Below are 21,183 nucleotides of genomic sequence, written 5' to 3'. Positions count from 1 at the left end.
CGGGTTCAGGATCAGGTTTAGTTAAGGATCAGCTGTAAAAGGGTTAGTGCAAATTCTAGTAGAGTGCAGTCCTATATATATATATATATATATTATTTGTCTATGGTCGTAAAGACGATATTCCGATCAATACGTGAATTATTTGCACGAGACAATACTATCGATTTTATTTCCTAAAAACCATGCCCAGTGCTTGGAATAGAGACTAAAATTATAGATTATTATATTTATTTTAACTTGGTGGAACAGAGACTAAAATTGAAGACTTTGTTACGATAGTATTTTTTTCGGAACATCTCGGGACATCACTTATAACTACAGTAAAAGAATCGAATTCAGATTTCGTTCAAGTACCGGTATGAAAAAATTAACAAATACAGTTTTTTAGTTTCCATAAGATACGTTAGTACTCTCTTCAGTAGCTTACATTTTTTATTTCAGAATGTTATCACCATCGTCTCTCTACTATGCAAAGATTTATGCTTATTTTTTTACCGGATATACTTCGGTGAGTGTGCTCAGAAACTTCACAATCTTGTTCCCCCTTCCCCGTTTTACCACAGAACAGCGAGACACCGAGAGCGGTGGCATCCTTATGTGGTTGATATCCCATCAACACGCACGAAACGTTTTTTATCCACGTTTCTGATACGTGCCGCTAAGATGTGGAACGCCCTCCCGGTAACTGTGTTTCCTGCCACGTATAATTTAAGTACCTTCAAGGCTAGAGTGAATAGGCTTTTTCTAGGCAAGCGTGCTCCAACCTAGACCTCATCATTGCTTTCTAACGGGCATGATTGTCGTCAAACGCTGGCCTATCGTTAATAAAAAAAAAAAAAAAAAATATTATGTTGAAAAGAGATTTTTTGTAATTAACGATAGTATTGATAGTGTTGTCACGTGCAAAATGCATCGATAAACCTATTTTATAGACTATATTGAGTTTTCACAATCCTTTTTATGATCTGCGACTGTCACTTGTCACTGTATCATTCCGATTTCTGTACCCACCAATGAAGACCCGTGAATAAATAAACATTTTACATTGCCATTTACTGGTAGAAGTAAGATAAAATAGAAAATGAATTTCCTTCAAAACTTTGATCCTGAAACGTCAGCGCGTGAGCGTCGGAAACTAAATCGTAAAAGCTATTTTATGAAGTAAGTTCTGATTTATTATATTTTATTATGGATAGGATAGTACCAACTACATACCTTTTCATAAATTAATGGGGAATATGTTACAGTCGCACTAGTAGCACAAAATATGCAAGCAAGAAAATATACAATGAACGAGGTCTGCTGAAGGTTTCGGGAAAAGACTTTTGCGACTGCTTAGATGAAAAATGTCCTGGTTGCCACTATCCGTGTGTCCGATGTAGTTCAAATAAATGTGGACTTGATTGCAGGTATTTCATAAAGCTAACACTTTACATTAATTGAAGCGGTGATAGCCTAGGTTAGAGTTTCGTTCCTTTCGGGGGTACCGCGTTTTTAATTTAAGCCATTAAAATGTCACTTGCTTCAACAGTGAAGGAAAACATCATGAGGAGAGTTCTCTATAATTAAGCTCTCTAAGGTGTGTCTACCAATCTGCACTTGGCCAGCATGGTGGACAAAAGCCTACACCTTTCTTATTCTATAATACTCTAGAAACCTCCTTATTTAAGGAACATGGAAGAATCTTTTAAATTTTTTTCTTACATACCAAATTATAATGTAAGCAATCTTTTTCTTGCTAGAGTAAAGTATGTTAAAAGAAAAATATATACATATATCTTATTTATAGGTCCTTACTACATTTTTTATCGTGTGTTTTAGAGTCAATAGAAAATGGATGTATGACAAAATTGAAATAGAAGGAAATGATTTTGTCATCAAGAATGTGTATAGACACACTAATAAAATATGATTTTGCAATTGTCAATTCCTTAATGCAGCAGGTACTGGTATGTCATATTATGCAATATTCACTTTTAATTGAATAAAATGAAAAGGTTTAAATAGAAAACTGTAGTTTTATTTTAAGATAACTTTGCAATTTTCTGTAACTTTTGTGACAGCCTCTATATGATTATATCTAGACATATCAATATGATTTTTTTATGAGTTTTAGCACTGCTATTGTCAAATCTGTTTTGAATGCAAATGACAATTAATGTTGGTTGTCAGAAATGTTAAAGAGCTTATGAGCAGTTAGTATACTAACTAACTGCTCATGTTTCAGAATTACTTTCAATCATTAGCCAGCAACTTGAAAAAGTATTCCACTTCCAGCTCCCCATCTTCTTGAAGATCTGTGCAATGCACTGCATTATGTATTATATTTTTCCCATAGAGGGCTCTTATAGAATCTGGATACAGTTGACGGCTTAGATCCTGTAAGGAAGGAATGTTTCATTACCAATGCCATAATTTTCGTATTGAAATACGTAACACTTTCTGAAAAAATGTATGCATGTTAGATAAATTAAATAGCTCTACATATTTAAATTAAAACTTCAAAATAAATTGATTAAGTCTATGCAACAAGGCCTGGTAGCCAATAACCCTTAGGCAATTATATGCAGTGCAAAAAGAGTTGGTGTCAAAACAGTCAGGAAAATTAAATTGGTCATTCACTCACAGGATCCCTTGGTCCACATAATTTCCTAAATTCACATACGCAATTCACACTGGGGTTGTTGCATTTTACCTCCAGAGCAATACATTTTCCTTCTGTCAAATGAATACACATGTTCTGAAACAAAAAAATAATTTATATCAGGTTGTCAAAATGAGCACTTCTGTTTTGTCTATAATTTTATCAATGGTTAGGGAGGGAGGACTAAGTCTTGTTATTTTTACCTTATTTCAAATGAACTGGCAGATTTTCACATTTGCTGCAGAAGATATTTAAAATGTGCCAACCACACTAATGTAAGGATCTGATATAAGAAATTTTAAACCTCATCTGTTATTTATGAGTGCTAAGAAATAAATGATTGATAATAATATACCTACTAATGGACATATTTCGAATAAGTTGCTGTGATATATTGCGCGCGATTAATATTAATTTTTTAAATTAAATTTATTACATCTACTTCTCCCATCAGATATCTAAAAAAATCGTACATTAATTAGGAGAACACACCAAGCCGAATTGAAAAAGTAATTGTGTGCATTCGTCTCACTCTGCCCAACTGTGGAGTTGCCGGGTAGAAGCAGGTGAGTACCTAAATGTTATGAATATACTCACATTAGTTATTTAATCGTATGTTATATCAAATGAAAGCTTGTTTTATTTTGAACACAGTATTGCAAATGCGAAATTAGAATTCCACTCGTAGATCCTCCGCGCTGCTCCTATGTTCGCGCGGTTAATATGATTAAGTACATATTACCAACTGTTAGTGATTAGAACCGAGGCCTACGGCCTAATTTCCCTGTCCTTAGCAAGAAGGTGTATTATGCTAACTTCCTTATTCTGGATTTAAGTATAAATAAAATTACCTCATATTCTGGCAATACTCCTTTGTAAACTTCATAAAACTCCTTAGCATTGGAGATCTTCACAGAAAACATGGCTATAGCTGAAATATAAAAATTTGAAGAGGTTGCGATTTGTTCTAAGATTGCTCCAACATTGCCATCAATCATCACGTGTGGCTTAATAATACAACAGGTGCAGTTTTTGAGAGTCGCTCGAAAGGGGATTCTACGCAGTCCATTTTCATATCCAAAAAATTTGTCTAGCATCTATAAAGATGTTTTTTTTTTAACTTGTGTTCAATATTTATTTACTAAAAATAAGGATTATTCTTCAAAACAAAAGGTAATGTAATGGTCAAAAGGCCACCACCATGGACATTTTCGACGACTAGCTCTCCAAAGCAACGGCACACGTGGTTCTGTGGGTGGTCGCATGTTCGATTTACCTGCTATACGCGCTGTGGAAGATCGATGGATCTTGAGGACTTTTCAAACATAAGGATTTGGCTAATTGACGCGCTGCAGCCGGCGCTTTTGGAGGCCAATTCAAAAGTACACATAATTTTGACATTGTTCATCTCAATATCATGACTAAAGCCATATTAAAATATTAATAAATAAATAAATATAAATATACTACGACAATACACACATCGACATCTAGTCCCAAAGTAAGCGTAGCTTGTGTTATGAGTACTAAGATGTCTGATGAATATTTTTATGAATAGGATACATAAATACTTAAAATATACATATAAATACCCAGGCACTGAAAGACATTCATGTTCATCACACAAATATTTTGTAGTTGTGGGAATCGAACCCACGGTCTTGGACTCAGAAAGCAGGGTCGCTGCCCACTGCGCCACTCGGCCGCCGATGCCTCAAATTATCTTTAAAGGGTGTGAATAGAGGACTGACCAACGAAACGTCGCATCCTAACCGTTGGACTGCCGATGTCTGTTTAGATTGGTTTAGAAATATGTGCTTCAGCTGAATTTTTAGTAGTATTTTTTATTAGGTCTAAATTTTTATCTTTTAGTTTAGTTTATTTATAAAAGCGATTTTGATTCTTTCTTATACTTTTTGATTATTCTTTTTGGAGCAAAATTAATGGTTCATCATCAAATTTGTTAATATTAGTGAAATCGGCCAAAAATAATGGTCGGCAATTAAAATTAACATCATTCCTTCCTTATCGACTGAGATGATAATTGAAAAATGGAATAATCTTATGAAATTAGTGTATTGTCATCTGTCCTCGATGCATCTAAAAAGTTTGAATGAAATCAGACCGTTTGAAGAGGGTTAAAATCAAGTCCAAAGGAGTCGGTTACAAACAAACATACAGATGTACATCATCATCACATCAGCCCATTACGCCTCCTACAATGAGAAGGGGTTAAGGCCGTAGTCCAACACGCAGGCCCAGTTCGGATCGGTCAAACATAACAAGTAACATATTAACATATTTCGTACAGTGTATAATTAGTTTTAATGTAATTGGTGTTCATTAGTTTACTGATGTGTGGAAGCTGAAGAAAGTTTATTATTATTATTATGAAACTTCTAAAAAGCGTGTAAAAAAAAAAACGAATCCGCCACCAACCCTAGAGGCTTCTTCAAGAGTGACGCATCCATGTGCAACATTCTTGAGCTTATTTTCCCCATAGAGTCTTCGAAGCGTGCCGGGTGCTGCCGTCTCCGGGTCGGTGGTGCCTAGGACATCGCGCCATTTTTTCACTGCGTTGGGTGCAACCAACTCTAACCCGATGACTTCGCCAGTTGTTACGTAATTTATTATAATTCTGGAAAAAGCTAACGGTATTCAGTGATTTTATTACACTCCGAGTTAGCCCCTGACTGCAATCCCACATGCAGGGCTAGTACGGGAAGGAGACAATTATATACCCGGGGACAGGATATAAATTTACCTTCTCCCACAGCTTTATCAACTGTCAGACCACTGGCGCACAATTAGAAATAATCACTATATTATAAATATTATAAATGTCAATGTAAGTTTGTTTGTTACGCTTTCACGCAAAAACTACTTAACCGATCCTCATGAAACTTTGTACACATATTCTTGGAAGTGTTAAGCTCGGTTCCTTTGGAGGAGGGGATATGAGGATTTTACACCATAACTCCTACAAATTATAACCGATTTAAATAATTATTTTTTTTAATATTTTTTAGATTAGAATTTAATATTTTTTAGATCTACAACTAAATATTATATTTAGTTACACACATCAAAAAACAAATCAAACGCAGGCGAAGTCGCGGGCAACAGCTAGTATCCAAATAATATATGTGTGTAATAAACGAGGGTACACTTCTCCTATTCCATGTTCCAGTGATTTAGCAGGTAGTCACGTTAATTATATCCCCTGTCAGGAGATATAATCGGGGGATATAATTTTTATCTCTCGCCCGTGCTAGCCCTGCTGGTGTTAAGTGATGATCCACTCTAAGATGGTAGTGTTTATATGCTGCTTCACTTTCAGCCGAGTTCGAGTCCCTGCTCGCACCTCTAACATCCTCATGCTACAACAGTGAAGAAAAACATCGTGAGGATACCTGCATGCCTGAGAGTTCTAAATAATAAGTTCTAAAATAATATTCTTAAAGGTATGTGGAGTCCGCCAATCCGAACTGGGCCTGCGTGTTGGACTACGGCCCTAACCCCTTCTCATTGTAGGAGGGGTAATGGGTTGATATGATGATGATGATAGGGCGTGAAGGAAGTACATACAAACTTACAATAACACTTTCACGTTTATAATATTAGTTGGGATTTGACGGACCAAGACCAAGGTGGCTTATCAGATGGTAAGTTGAAACCAATCGCCTATAAACAGGTCAACACTTCGCAGAGCATATAACTATGCTGCCCAATAAACTGTGAAGGGCAAGATTTAAAATCTGTTTTCTTGATATTAATAAAAATAACATTACACGTTCCATAACATTTAGTTTATTCCAAGATATTTCGACGATTTCCCTGACGCAGCGGTGAACGCTGAGGTTTTAAGCCTGAGATTTCGGGTTCGATTTCCGGCAGGAGTTATTTGGGAATTTATAATTTCTGAATTTTTTTCGGTCTGATCTTGTCTTGTTGGAGGCTTCGGCTGTAGAGAATTACCATCCTATCGACAAAGACGTGCTGTTAAGCGATTTAGCATTCCGGTACGATGTCGTTTTTCTAAGCGACGTACCGGAATGTATAACTATTGGGGGTACGGTTAAAGTGTAACATGTACTCCCTAACAGGTTAGTCTGCTTAGACTGCTTCATCACTTACTATCAGGTGAGATTCCAGTCAAGGGCTAACTTGTAGAGAAATAAAAAAAATAAACCGAAGGTCGGTGTGTCAATAAAGTTTCTTACGGCAACATGTTACTCGAGGCGACATTCTGGTATAAATCCATAGCAAAATCTTTATCAATTTTTCCATTTTTCATACGTACGATACGGAATCCTTTTTTCATTATGAACGTTATGATCTTACCGTGGGCGCTTGGTGGGACTGGTTTTATCATTGCGAATGTGCTGAAATTTAAGTTCGATGTAAATAAGTTCAGCGCCTTTCTAGTAGAGGTGGACAAAACTCATACTGATAGTATTAGGTACCTATAGTTGTTAATCTCCATCTAATCTTTTTTAGTTTGTTTATGTGAACGCGCTAATTGGAACTAGGTAGGTACCAGTTTGATTTGTAAACGGTTTTTTCTTTAAAATTATATAGCCCACTTCTTGCTCCTTAAGACAAGCTTAACCGTTTATAAATTCCATTCCCAGGAGGTTCAAATAGGGGATGAAAGTTTGTAAGATAATCTGTCACTTAAAAAAGATATATCGATGAAAATTTGACAATTCAAATACATGTTTCAGGATTTATGAAACTTCATCCCCCACTTTGTTCTACCAAATAAACTTTCAGTTCAGTTCAGTTTGTTTGGCACCTATTTAACACGATACTCGGTAGATAACAAATCTTATTTTGCATTCGCTATAATACGCTACTACACTAAAGCGGGAGGGGCAACGTGGTTAGTCGGGGTATATCGTGAAACTGATATAAGTAATTGTACGTTGGGAGAGGCTAGATATATTTACTAGCCTTTCCCGGCTTAATTACCCGATTTATAAAGTTTTAAAGAATGTCAGTAACATAAATAATGGGACACTTTTTATGGGACTTTCTCTGTCCACAAAAAACTGGTAACCTTTTGTTAAAATGCCATAGATACTCGTAATACGGAGCATTAGGTACTATAGCCAAGAACAAATTAAAGCAGCTCAAGAATCAAGATGTTAGTTGTGTCTCCTGGAAGACCGGTGGTCAGACTCAAAAATCATCGTGAAGTGAGGGAGTCACATACACACAGAATTACGAAAATCTAGAAATCGTGTACTCGACTAATATTGAAGCAACAGAAACCAGTCCACTTGATTAGTCTTTCTCAAAAAGGTGGTTAGTCACTTGAGTCTATTTAGCAGTTGATAAAGTGGGAAAATGGAATGGAATGAATAAAATTTTTACCTTTGATCGTTTTGGCAAAGAATCTTTCGTGTCGCAGGTGCGCAATCTTTGATATATAACAATTTAGAAAATACATTGACGATATTTCCTACTTGCAGCATTTCCTGTTTTAACGGTGGAAGTTGAACTCGCTTAACTAAGTTGACACCTTTTTTGGGATCGACGATTTGTACTGAATTATCGAACGGGTAAAAATTTAACACCAACTCCCTCATATCATCCGTTTCTTCATCGAACATTTCACATAAGAAAGTATATTTGTCAAAATAATCGTTAACCTGGAAGTAAGGTGAATGGATTAGTTTTAAATACATTACTTCGGTATACTTAGTATAACGTGTTTGCAGCAAATTGCGTGTGTAGCAAAATAATATAAATTAATTTCACATAAAATGCCTTTAATTAATTCGGCATTAATTTTAGTCAACGAACTTAGAATTTTTTCAAGGTTTCCAAATACCTGATGGTAATTGGTAAACCATCGCGTATAAACAAAGCAACACTTCCCCTGAGAAGTGTTGCTTTGTTTATACGCGATGGTGGAAGGATCCCGTTCTGCAACGAGCCGCCCTGTGTCCATCAACCTGAGGCGTAGGTGTCAAGTGCTTGTAATTCCTGTAATTACACCGGCGTCAGCACTCTTTAGAACACTGGATTGAAACAATGCTGCTTAGCGGCAGGAATAAGCATTGTAACTGTGTAGTAGGTACCTACTTCCCCGGACGAGCTCGGCCACAAAAAGCTCTACCTACTGCTACTGAAAATTGATTTTAGTATTAAAGGTTCGTACCATTTCGATTTTGTAACCGTTGCCAATTTCAGAACGAATGCAAAAAATTGGTATTTAGACTAAGAATATTCTCAGCAAAAAATCTTGTAATAAGAACAGAAAATCTGAAACAAATCTTTATAAATCCTGAACGAGGTCTAAGCTGTTAAAGAATTCAAGCACGATTTACGATAAAAATTAAACACGCCTCACAAACACCACAAATCTGAGTCATAAATATTACGGTTTCAGCATAGAAATATTTTAAATATGTTTTTTATATAGAGATTTCAGATTGTACGACGTAAGTCACAGAAATCACAGATTGAAGTTGTGATTGTAATAATAAAGACAAATTCGTAAGGATTCATATGTCATGAGTTAAGCGTGTTCTAACAAATAAACTTTCATCCCCTATGGGTCTGTAATTTTGATAGATCGTGGGATATATAATTTACTATTTTAACTTTCAACCTTGGTACAAACTTGAACAAAATATGCACTTTCATAAACACATCCATCTCCTATTCAAACCCTCTAGGCTGAATATTATAATACTCTTTGCCACTGGGATACAAAGAGAACTTTATTTTAGGCGTTTCTTATGTAGATTCTTTTTATTTCCCGTAGGCCAAGGTAGAAACTTCGAAGAGAAAAAAACTAATCTCCATGTGTAATTATGGACCGTTGAGCTGTTTATGTTCTCGAAAAGCCAAGAAACATATTCACCATAAATAGTCCTTTTCAGTTAGCTTACAAATACAGAGCTTACAAACATATTATATCAATAGTGCTTGTATATTCATCGATATCCAATGCTAATTCAAATCTTTGTTATCACCTACCAAATCACAATACCAAAGTGAGTGTCAAAGCGTAGTGTTTGTACACTCTTTGACTAGGGCAGTACTAGTTTTTGACATTTAAATTTTTTACTTTAAATCTTGTTATCTATATCTAGTCTATGGTGATTCTAAATTCTAATTGGTTTGAATTTTGTAATGTTTGTTGTGACTTGTGTTGTTGCCTATTTTTTGTAATTAAATTTTGGAACACGGGTTTGATATTTTATTCAAACATAAGTTTTATAAGTAACTTTATAAACAATAGGATTACCTTGTGTTTTGGTTAACTTAAAAAGTTTCGTAGTAACTAGATAAAATGGTAATAAATCTTGTGTGCACATTATTATTTTTAAAAGTTCTGGTTCCTCGTTGGTGCAAACTATTACTTTTTTTGTTTGTCAGGAAGGTGCCTATAAAGATAAATATTCATTTATTGGGGAATGGTACGATAATCAAGCTAGTCTCATTCGCCGGTTCAATATTTTCTACTACCCTACTGACGACACGGTTGAAATGTACGACCTAAAGAATAGAAAGACTTTCCTGCGGAGAGTCAAAGTAAATGGTGTTACTCTAGACAGTTTTTTCATTGGATCCACATTTCCAATATTAGGGCGATTGGTAAAAATTGTTGACTTTGCATGTGAAGACACAAGAAAGAAATTATACAAGGATGTGCAAATGTAAGACATCTATTTCAGACTTATTATTTTATTTATTTGGCTATCAGAAGCTGACAGTTTCATCCTTGTAAACATGGGTCATAGTGCCATGTTTCTATGGCCTTAAACTTTCCTCAGATAATAGGCTTGCAGGATGGGCATGTTAATATTTACATAGCACTGGTTGCAGAAAGCATTATTATTAGTATGTAAATGTAGTATTAACTTACTAACTCCTTAGCTTCATAGATGGCAATTTAGATATTTATTAAAAGTCACCTGCTGATGATGGAAACATAATTAATTGCAAAAAGTAGTTGTTAATTCAGAAGATGGTCTATCCCCTTTTAATTTCATTTTCATTTTGTTCGGCCATATTTGCAGTTAAGCAAAAAATATCTTTACAAACTTTCTCTTTCTTTACTTAATATAGGAGTATTTGTAACAGAAAATTATTTGGATTCCAGAACATTTGCATTCATCAAACCAATGCCCACTAACATAGCTGGCAAGATTATAACGCATCTCCATGAGAAGGGCATGAAAATAACTAAGATGAAGAAAACAACCTTTGCTGTTGATGATATAAACTTTCTTTACCGTAAGCAGCTGACTGATGCAACATTTCCGTGAGTTATACATATTGTTTTGCTAATAATACAACAAATAAGATGGAAAAGATGGAACCCTTACAAAGTTACTGTATGTCTATGTCAGTGCTGGATTAACCATGTAGCAAGAGTAGCAATTGCTACAGGCCCCTTGTGAAAGTGGGTCTAGTATATTTAAACCCACTCACCACTGCCTAAGTATAATTTTTTGTCAACACTGCGTTGTCTGCTTGTTGAAGTGCATTGTCCGTATGGTGATGTGGTAGGATTAAACGCGATGCCAAGTTGTAGACTACTTAAAGATGCATTGTACACTTTAGTAACTCGATGACAGTGAATCGAAAATTTGAAAGGTGTTGAGTCTATAAGAGAGCTAGACACTAACATTGCAGTAAGTTACATAAAAATTTACGTTGAAGCTACTATAGAATAATTTATTTTCAGATTCCTTTTAGAATATCTGACTGGGCAGCAAGTGTATTGTTTAGAACTTGTGGGCAGAGAATCTGTGACTGCATGTATCAAAATCCTTGGACATAGGGACCCTTTGAAAGCAGAGCCTGGCTCTATCAGGGCATTGTATGGAACTGATGCTGTAAGAAATTGTGCACATGTTTCCCCCACTCCTGAGGCTGCAGTAGAGGTAATATTTGCATAGACAATTTTTGTTTTATTTAGTTAACTGAGATAGAAAGTGTTTGGTAAAACCATAAACTTTGGACTGCCTTACTAATTTGTTTGTAATGTATTGCTGCAAATTATTCCGCAAAAATATTGACAGCTTTAAAATTTCGACCATACTGTTTCCGCCCCTTTTTTAATAAGTTATTTTATACTGAAATAAAAATTTAACAAGCTTTATTTATAATGATTCCAAATTTTTTACATATTTATTAGTTACTGAATTATGAATTTTGGCAGATACACAAATTAGTATTATCAATATTATTACCATTTTGGTGCACAATATTAATAATGAAATGGATTCAGGAGCATTGTATTATTTAGGAACTAACCAATAGCAGAGGCAAGCGAAAAAAACTAGAGTTGTCAGCCTATAATTTGTAACAAAACATAGTTGATTCCATATAATATGATAAAACATTGATTCTTTGGACACTTTTCTATAATTTAATTTTAAAGGCCAATTATTTAATTAATGATTTATTATCTGCAGTTAAGGTCATAATCATAATTCACATTCTTATGAATTTTTAAGATGCAATATTATTCACTAATAAATGAATGGTTCAAAAAAACTAAAAAACACTGTTGATATAAAAAAACCAAACTAATATATATTTTTTTTTAAGCGTGATTTTTAGTTTTCTTAAACTATTATTTTACTAGAGCCAAATTAATCGGTAACCCATGCACCATCAAATTTGTTAATATTAGAGAAATCGGCTAAAGATTATGGTTGGAAATTAAAATAAACATCATTCCTGCCTTATCTACTATAGATGAAAATTATGTAAACATACAAAATATATTTTGCTAATTTAAAACCTTATCAAATGAATATTGAACTTTGTTTGAACGAAATCAGACCGTTTGTAGAGGGTCAAAATCAAGTCCAAAGGAGTTGGTTACAAACATACAAACATACAGGTGAAGCTAACAAAAATCGTGTAAAAATGTGTACAACATTCATCATATTTTATTGTTATGTGGATATTTTATTTGACTTTTTTCGACCATGACGCGGCGTTCGAACGGTCCTGTATGTAAATTCAGAATAAAGGGGAATTTTGATCTAGTGTGCATTGCGACAACGGCGGTCTCTCAAGGTCATTGAATCGTAATTTCTTTTCGTCAGAACTACTGTCTATTCTGTGTTATGGTCGTGGTCATCACGAAGATGCTGTTGTGTTACCTGGGTCGCCCAGAGCATTTTTACTTGATCAGGCCATCGCATGCGTAGGTGTGTTTTCCACCTTGCGTGCATAATAAGGTGGCCGTTTTTATCGCTAAGACATATGCCCGAAGAATTTCAGAATTAATCTTTGAACCAATCTCGAGAGAAGTGTCCCGGTAGGTACCGAGGTCTTTCAGTATATAGACGTTATGCGAAATCTTATCTACGTGACTCCAACCTTCATCCTGCAGCACAGCTTCATGGAATCAATCTGTTTAGAGTTTTGACTGTCACAAAGTCTTCGTCCCCGCCATAGAAATCTTAATAACAAGACATTAGGAAAGCCCTTCAGCACTTTAAGAATAGAAAACACTTGTCACCGAACGATGGCTCCCAGCGGCCGCACCATACCTCTAAGCGTAGGTGCACTCGCTGCGAGACATACATTTTTTTTCACAACCGGACCGCTTTTTACAGTAGTTGTTTTGAAGCGAAAGTCACTAACTGTATTTTCCCCGCAGTATCTTTATAAAAACCTTTGAAGCCTTGGTAACGTTCCTGACTTTAAGATACAATATATGTGTAGATCTATTAAACAATAAACCTTGTGGAGTTCATATTTGTGTGATTAATGTATTGCAAGTATCTCTTTACAGCAGGAATATAAATAAACATCGCGCATTATTATGCTAACTTTACTTTTTCAGGATTTGGATTACGTGTTTCCACCGCCCCCTTTATCTTCTATACGTCTTCGGTTGACAGCTACTCTGTCCAACTGCACCCTATGTATAGTGAAGCCACACGCAATACGCGAGGGAAAACTAGGGACAGCCTTGGAAGCCATTGACGAGGGGGGCTTCAATGTTACAGCGCTAAATATGTTTATGGTTGAGAATATCAATGCTGGGGAATTCTTTGAGGTGTACAAAGGCATCGTTCAAGAGTACCAGGTAATTCGGCTTAGACAAAATTGTTCATTAATGCAGGCTGCAGCGGCCAGCAAAAGAGGCATTGATAGACGATCGTGTAAATGTATGGGCTCGGCTTCGACTCGACCCACATTAACAAGTTCGCCTATCAATTAATGCGTGCAAATTTAAGTTAAGTACCCACCCAACACATGCAGTACGTTTTATTTAAGAATACAAGATAAAATAAGTTCATCACTCTTATTTTGTGGTTAATTTAAATTTCATAAATTTATTTTATACTCTAAATTACTGTCTTAGACGTTATTCCGTACATTACGACACGAAAATGTTATTGACCCTAACTTGACACACTTTTTACATCTTTCTGACTCCCATCACATAATGTGATATTACATAGTCAAATTGTTGAAGATGAACTTCAGATTTATAACTGTGACGTCCTGTAAGCTAAGCTTATAAATTCTTCCCCTCTTTTCACACGATGTCATAGTATTAACTCCCCACTTCTTCACGTTTAATATGCGACGTTATCTATGGAAGGCCCCTACTTTCAGCCTTCAGTATTCGAATATGACTAACAGGTAGGCAGGTTTTAGCTAGCAGCAGGTATGGTTATTTAAATTTATTTTTTTCAGGGTATGGTGGAAGAGTTGGCCAGTGGTCCCTGTGTTGCCATGGAACTCGTTGCCAAAGACAAGAACCTTAACACAGCTGTGGAATTTAGGAAATTGGTCGGACCTACAGACCCGGTATGTTATCAGGGTTTGAGAATATCTTTCTGTAATATAAGCTAATTTCACTTCCACAGTCTATTAGTGTTCTGCTGAGGTCTCCTAAATCGTAGGAGAGAGGGATTTATATATAAGTACCTGCACTTACCCCAAATCAGCTTAGTTACTATAAGAAGGATTGGGTAATTAACGTTTTTCAGGCATGGTGTGGTAATATGCTTTCTTAGGTTCTAGTAAATTTTTATCAGAATCGTTAATAGGAAGTCTCAAATCTTAAGTCTGAATTCATAGTTCACCAACAATTTTATTTGAGTTAAATAATATATTAAAAGTCATTATATGCCCGTTAGCAATATTCTTATCCAAAATCATTAGATAGAAGATTTTTCATCATCATCATATCCGCCCGTTACCGGACCACTTCAGGGAAAGAGTCTCTACCCACAATGAGAAGGGGTGAAGGCCGTAGTCCACCATACTGACCCAGTGGACCAAGATTTTTAGTATCTTGTCGAAAAGGATGGTTCTTTAGTGGTAGTAAAGCTTTTTGTGAAAGAGCACGTCCGGGGAATCAATACCGCTATGCCTATATCTGTGGGACCATTCCGCAAAATACCCCTTACGAATAAGCAAAACAATTTTGCAAATCCGTCTATATATGACGGAGTAATGCCCGAACATACCTACCTAAAAAAATAAATTTCGAATCGTTTACCTTATTGAAGTCGGTTAAATAATGGGCACCAATGTGAGACTTGACAGCTGTCAAGTTGATCTATACTGTAATATCAAAAAGCTGAGATTGTTGGTACGCGCAAATGACAAGCGCGATATTAGAGTACGATTTGATAAAATAATTTTACATTAGATCACCCGTTTATTGAGAAAGATTCCTAGTTCATGTAACACAACAACTCATAATTTATTTATTTTATATATATATTGAAATATTATTTGCAGGAAATTGCCAGGTTACTACGCCCTCACACCTTAAGAGCGAAGCTGGGAAAAACGAAAGTGCAAAACGCAATCCACTGCAGTGATTTGGCCGAGGATGGTTTGCTAGAAGTTGAATATTTCTTCAAGATTTTAAATCTTTGAAAGCCTGATTAGTCTCTGAGACTTATCCGTGAAACCGAAAACCTAATAGTCTTTGAGTAAACCACTGCCATAGTTTTTACTGAAAGAAATCAGATATAGCCCTAACGTGAAAAGCAAAATTAAAATCACGTGACTCCTGTCAGTTTATTAGGTACGCGTCGCGTAGGGTAGGTACTATGCGCGTGTCGGTATTTTATCTTCAATAGGGTTGTCAAAAGAAAAAACTTAGAATGTTTTGAATTAGTTTGTATGTAATAGTAAATATGCTTCTTTTGATTTAATATCTTTACAGGGTGATTTCTTATGAAATATACTTCTGCACTCTTCAACATTATTTCGTAATTCGGTTTAAATTGAATATTGCCAGTGGCACGCACTTGGGCATTGTTCAACCTGGGCATAGAACTCGCAAAATAGGTAGGTCCAAAGTGACATAACGTCGGAATAGTTGAGCAGAGTTTTTGCACGTTCTGAAAATATAAAGGTGCTTTCAATTAAAGTGTGGCACAACCAATGATTAAGGATTATTAACAACGGCCCTAAACATGTAGCTTAGGCGTGCCCATTCGCTATTCAAATATCTACACTTAAAGTGTTTTTTATTTCATTGCTCATCAGAATTTAAAGAGTTATTTTGTTTATGATGTTTTATAAAAACTAATTTGCGTAATGCATTAGCGGAAGTCGCCATTTAAGTATCGTTTTTATTCTCTATGAGTACGCTTTTTTAAATTTTGTGGCCAATGTGCCACATGTGCTATACGAGTGTCTGTGGAATTTTAATAGAGGTTCTTTGAAATCCAAGTTTTAGTAACATGGATACTCGTTTAGCAGCGTTACACGTTTAACACCAAAATAGCGTAAATAACCATCAATAGCCTTTAAGTTGCACAGAGGATTTTACTCCCCGTTCTCCATTTTATTCCCTTTGTCTCTTATGACTCCTGTGGGAAGAGAAGGAGTGGTAACAACTTCATTCTAATCTGCCGTCACCACACGTCTATAAATGGTAGATGAAAACAGATTGGCAGCAGCCTGTGCAGTGATAAAATGATTTATGAGGTTGCGACCCAAGATGTACTGATCCTTGACGATGTTCTATTATTGTGTTCCTAGTCATATTTATCTATACAGTCTTTCCTACGATTATATGTAGCCCCGCAGTACGATAAAATCGGGCTGTATGCACTTTGGCTTATCTAAGTGTCATAAACATATGAGTTGGCATTATATGAGTCGTGCGGGTACCCTTACTCGTAGACGTAAACTGCCCTTCCGTAAATAAATAAAACAGTTCTTACAATATGATTATATTTTATTTAATAATAGTTTACAAAGACATTATCGTGCACACATTAGGATCCGCATTACAATATAAGCAGTGCGTTCTTCGTTTTGTTCATTCTCATACAACTGACGAGACACCTCGCTTCCTAAACACAAATACAGCAAGAGCGACTTTTGCACCTCACATCATCGCATCAGGTATGCACCAGATATATAAAAGTCTTAAAAATTGTAAATAATCTTGTCTACGTTTAAAATATTGGAATGGACGTTCCAATGTAAAAAAAAAAAAAAAGTGGAAAAAGTATCCTATCCTTATATCTCTTAGTATGAACTCAAGTCGTGCATAGTTTCATTTGAATTCATGTAGTAGTTTAAGCGTGTTGCGCGACCAGACAAATACACGAATTAAAAAAAAATACAGTTTTGGGTCAATATCGGTTATAGAGGCCTTAAAAAAAATCGTACCGTTGAGTATATATACAGGGGCGTGCAAAGGGTTTTTGACAAGGGTATGCATTAAAAAAGCAACAATATAAAACAACGAACAAAAACACTACGGGTTTTACAAAATGTTTAGGTGAAGCAATGTTCTATTACACCCATCAAATACACATAGGTACATCGCTGCTGCTTAGTCGTGAATCGGTATCGTAGTGTTGGATTCTGATTAAAAACCCTAATAAGCTCTGAGGGTAGGGTATGCAGTGCCTTTATGCATGTATGCAGTGCACGCCACCGGATATATATGAGATTCTATTAACATATTTGGAGGTATTAAGGTTTTGGTGGTCTTTTGTGTGTGTGGTGGTTGATAATAGCAAATAACTCTTAAATAATTCAATAAGCAAGATAACTTATTACCGCACATAATAACAGGAAGTACGTTTTATTTATTTTTAAAACCTATTATGTAAAATTACCAAGGTTACTTACGATACACCTGAAATCCTAATAGGTATTGATTTCGCATTAGCTCGGACCGTTTCAAATAATTGATAATTGATTACCATTTCAAAACCAGTAGGTAAGTGTCAAACACTGAATGCTTTGATTAATTTCGTATACATTGCATGCGAAAACATCTAGCTAATACTATTTTAAATATTCGAGATATAGATCACGTCACGTAAAAATACCGCTGCCTCTTTATGTAATTATTTACTACTTATTAAGTGTAATTAATATTAAATGTAGGTTGTGTAATAACAGGTAGTCCAGGGGCATAGGAAGAGGATAAATAAATAAATATATTTATTGACGTACTTCTCTGCCAATATCCTAATGTTAGGTAACAACATTTAGGTATGTAATTATATACAAGAGATACGAAACCGGGAATGTCGCAACGGCTGAGCCTAGCGGAAACCACGCCAATATCCTAACTCCGGGTAGGTACTATAGCAAACCGAATTCATTTGGTCCAACGCGCGATGCGACTATTGGATTGGGGATCTTGTGAACCGGAGTCAACCATGTTAAACTAAAGAAGCAATCGTTATATAACATAATAAAAACAAGAGGCAAGCATTTATTCTCACGCATTGTGTAAATCTTTTGATTACGAGTAAAGTAGTTAGATGCAACGTCACATAAAAAGAGCGCTGGTAATCTCGCGGTGTTGTAGCCAATTTTTACATTTATGGGTAATGTAACGGTCAGCACTCTTTAGTTATACATGACGCGAGTTACAGATATTTACTATTCATAAATAATTGCACGTATTTGTTTTTAGTTAAGTTTTGAAAATATTACGCACAAAAACTTACTGTAAATAAGTAACTTACTTATACATAAATCAATCTCTTACATAAGAATAAGTAAGAGATTGATTTATGTATCAAATGAACGAATATTGTTAGTAGGTATATAGTATAAAGATGCATTTTTACAAATTTGAAGACTGATGAATGTTAATCAAATATTAAAAAGCGATTTTACTAAATTATTATTTTGTTTTATTAAGCATTTATTTATTTATTTATTCCCAATCTTACATTATTGTCATTACAGGAAAAAGTTATCCTAATAGGACAATGCAATATAAATTTTAATAATAAATATAACTATAATGTATATGTAAAAATTCAAATCGCTATATTTGTGAGTTCACTAAGAGTGCAACAAAATAAATCCGTCTTCTCGGCTATCCCATTGAGGGTACGAAGTGCGCGCGTCAGTGGCGCCTCCTTCAGTAGCTTGGTGCCCCCGTTCGCATGCATCCATTTTAAATTAAACACGCGAATCAAAAGTTAATTTAAACTGACAGTCTTATTTAAAAGGATGGCTATGGTTTTAGAACGGTAAAATTACTATTTTTGATTTTTTATAAATAAATTAAATTCAAATTATTTCGTTCACTTAAATTATACTAAATTGACATCGATAGATCTATTAACAGTGCTTACTTCTTCTACAAATAACGTAGTGAGGATGGCGCATTGACCGATGATCCAGATACCGTAATTGTATAAATTGCCCACTACGCAGGTCGACCTTCAGTGTTATTTTTATGTGACACCTACTTTATCAGGAAGGGAGGTGTTCACTTGTAAGTATAATATCCACGTGCCTTACGATCCGTTTTTGTGATATTTATATTCAGGTATTAGATACAATTTGTTATTCTCTTGCGTTTGTTATTTTAATTACGAGATTGAGATCTCACCTGACAATGCTACGGCGCCAGACCACGCTAAGCTTGGACCAGATAAGTTTTTCCGAGACAGTCAGAGATCACAGTAAGAAAAGTACTAATCTATATCGGTAGGTATATCAGAGTTTTAATCCATAGAAATTCGCTCCATATAGAGCATCTTACTGGAACGCTATAACAGTTGGCGGTACGACTTTGTCAGTACGGTAAAATTAGCCACGGCTGGAGCCATCCATCAACAAGAAACTGGACCTCGCCAGGAATCAAACCCACGACCGTCTAATTTATTAAGCTGCAGCTAACATGTTTTTTGTTAGTAAATAATTATTTTTATAATGACGTAGTTAGTAATTATGTATTCGTTTTTGAATATTTAAGTAGTTAGCTAAAGATAGTTCCTTAATTTGCCACAATTATTGGTACTTAGGTAAATAAATGATGGTAAATAATGAATGCATTAAATGATAAAATAGTATTACCCAAGGGTCTAAAAGTCCGTGTGTCTTGTGAATTAGTACTTAAACATAGTATATTAAAATAAGTAAACCATTTCAAAAGTTATTGGTTATAATCTATTAATTAAACTATTGGAAAGTTTTTACGCGCTATTTTGGTCGGCGCATGCTCGACTAATTTCGAACCTGTCCGCGATCGGTACATCAAAAGCATTGCCTTAAATATATAGTTCTCAGAAATAGGTAATTGAGATCATTTAGTAAAGCCCTCACAACCTTGTTTGCCTTTCTAGGTCATCATGTATGAATATTAGATTACTATTTTCTTCCCAAGCAATGCTCCGGACCTTTTTCTCTACAAAGACGTGCCGCTAAGCGATTTAGTGTTCCGGTGCGATGTCGCGTGGAACCAATTACGGGAATGACTACCTTACTCCCTAACAGGTTAGCCCGCTACCATTTTAGACTGCATCATCACTTACCACCAGGTGAGATGGCAGTCAAGGGCTAACTTGTAGTGGATAAAAAGAAGCCTTTCCAGGTTCCTCGCAGATGAGATCAGTCTATTCAACCATTTTTTTAAATTGTTTATAACTGGCAAATTGGTTGCTACAGCCTTACTGTGTGTGGGATGAGAGGATGAGGCGAAGAAATAGGGGGAACATCCTTCTAAGGGCGCCTGCTTCGAAACTTGTAACACTTAAGGTGCCTTTAGGATCATAGGGATGGTTGGACTAAATAAAATGTACCCTGAAACTGACTTTACGTCATCTTGACATTGGAGCTACTTTCGGATGACGTAAAGTCGGGACCTTTATCTGGACTGTTCAAGACGCTGCGCTGAGGATGCAATTGTGCACTGCCCTCGAATCTTCCGCGATATTTTTTGGCTGACCTAAAGTTAGTTACGAGTTTATGTGAATTCAATAGAAGACTGCGGTGAGTTAGCATGGTAGGTGGAGGTGCAAACGTCTCGGAGGGCCACCTTACATCCCGCCAAGTAAGTTTGTAGATACTGTAGGTATAGAACCTACCAGGTAAAATCCGAGCCCTTAACCGTGTTGGGATAATTTGTTGTTCGTCGTGAGCACTGCTACAAATAGTTTAGACCTGCGATGGCTAACAGCCTAGACATTATAGGCGTAGCTTTGATGAGAAGCATAAAGAAACTATTGCTCGAACGCATGGACATAGAATTTTGCATAAGTTAGCGCTGCAATCTTTTTTTTATAGTATTATTGGCGGACCAA

General features: G+C 35.7%; 3 protein-coding genes across 3 annotated transcripts; 2 read left to right on the top strand and 1 right to left on the bottom strand.

The window, feature by feature from the left end:
- The first annotated feature begins 981 nt into the window (after window positions 1-981).
- LOC120631455 (ARL14 effector protein) lies at window positions 982-2,011 on the top strand. Its single transcript, XM_039901054.1, has 3 exons — window positions 982-1,161; window positions 1,248-1,409; window positions 1,822-2,011. Exons 1-3 carry the CDS (start codon window positions 1,082-1,084, stop codon window positions 1,910-1,912), a joined length of 333 nt encoding a protein of 110 aa, XP_039756988.1. The 5' UTR covers window positions 982-1,081; the 3' UTR covers window positions 1,913-2,011.
- A 68-nt stretch (window positions 2,012-2,079) lies between these two features.
- On the bottom strand, window positions 2,080-8,865 carry LOC120631448 (nucleoside diphosphate kinase 7-like). The gene is made up of 7 exons (XM_039901043.1): window positions 8,814-8,865; window positions 8,024-8,301; window positions 6,868-7,029; window positions 5,084-5,282; window positions 3,496-3,741; window positions 2,627-2,740; window positions 2,080-2,379 (listed from the first exon to the last, which is right to left on the bottom strand). The coding sequence occupies exons 1-7, from the start codon at window positions 8,814-8,816 to the stop codon at window positions 2,236-2,238; spliced, it is 1,146 nt and encodes a 381-aa protein (XP_039756977.1). The 5' UTR covers window positions 8,817-8,865; the 3' UTR covers window positions 2,080-2,235.
- A 940-nt stretch (window positions 8,866-9,805) lies between these two features.
- On the top strand, window positions 9,806-15,607 carry LOC120631651 (nucleoside diphosphate kinase 7). The gene is made up of 7 exons (XM_039901319.1): window positions 9,806-9,956; window positions 10,040-10,320; window positions 10,767-10,928; window positions 11,355-11,553; window positions 13,476-13,721; window positions 14,339-14,452; window positions 15,395-15,607. The coding sequence occupies exons 1-7, from the start codon at window positions 9,954-9,956 to the stop codon at window positions 15,533-15,535; spliced, it is 1,146 nt and encodes a 381-aa protein (XP_039757253.1). The 5' UTR covers window positions 9,806-9,953; the 3' UTR covers window positions 15,536-15,607.
- Window positions 15,608-21,183: the final 5,576 nt, after the last annotated feature.

Source organism: Pararge aegeria, chromosome 2 (genome assembly GCF_905163445.1).
Source record: "Pararge aegeria chromosome 2, ilParAegt1.1, whole genome shotgun sequence".
Taxonomy (NCBI): domain Eukaryota; kingdom Metazoa; phylum Arthropoda; class Insecta; order Lepidoptera; family Nymphalidae; genus Pararge; species Pararge aegeria.
The sequence above is the reverse complement of the archived record's forward strand: the minus strand, read 5'-3'. Positions and strand labels throughout refer to the sequence as shown.

What these genes read in the sequence shown, in the direction of transcription:
- LOC120631455 (XM_039901054.1), top strand. Translation starts at nt 1,082, where the DNA reads ATGAATTTCCTTCAAAACTTTGATCCTGAAACGTCAGCGCGTGAGCGT. An exon ending in CGTAAAAGCTATTTTATGAA is followed by an intron (nt 1,162 to 1,247) that starts GTAAGTTCTGAT and finishes AATATGTTACAG; the next exon opens with TCGCACTAGTAGCACAAAAT. An exon ending in AAATGTGGACTTGATTGCAG is followed by an intron (nt 1,410 to 1,821) that starts GTATTTCATAAA and finishes CGTGTGTTTTAG; the next exon opens with AGTCAATAGAAAATGGATGT.
- LOC120631651 (XM_039901319.1), top strand. An exon ending in CTGACTGATGCAACATTTCC is followed by an intron (nt 10,929 to 11,354) that starts GTGAGTTATACA and finishes ATTTATTTTCAG; the next exon opens with ATTCCTTTTAGAATATCTGA. An exon ending in GCATCGTTCAAGAGTACCAG is followed by an intron (nt 13,722 to 14,338) that starts GTAATTCGGCTT and finishes TATTTTTTTCAG; the next exon opens with GGTATGGTGGAAGAGTTGGC.
- LOC120631448 (XM_039901043.1), bottom strand. An exon ending in GCCTCGAGTAACATGTTGCC is followed by an intron (nt 5,283 to 6,867) that starts GTAAGAAACTTT and finishes AGCTTTTTCCAG; the next exon opens with AATTATAATAAATTACGTAA. An exon ending in GAGTATTGCCAGAATATGAG is followed by an intron (nt 2,741 to 3,495) that starts GTAATTTTATTT and finishes TTTTTGTTTCAG; the next exon opens with AACATGTGTATTCATTTGAC.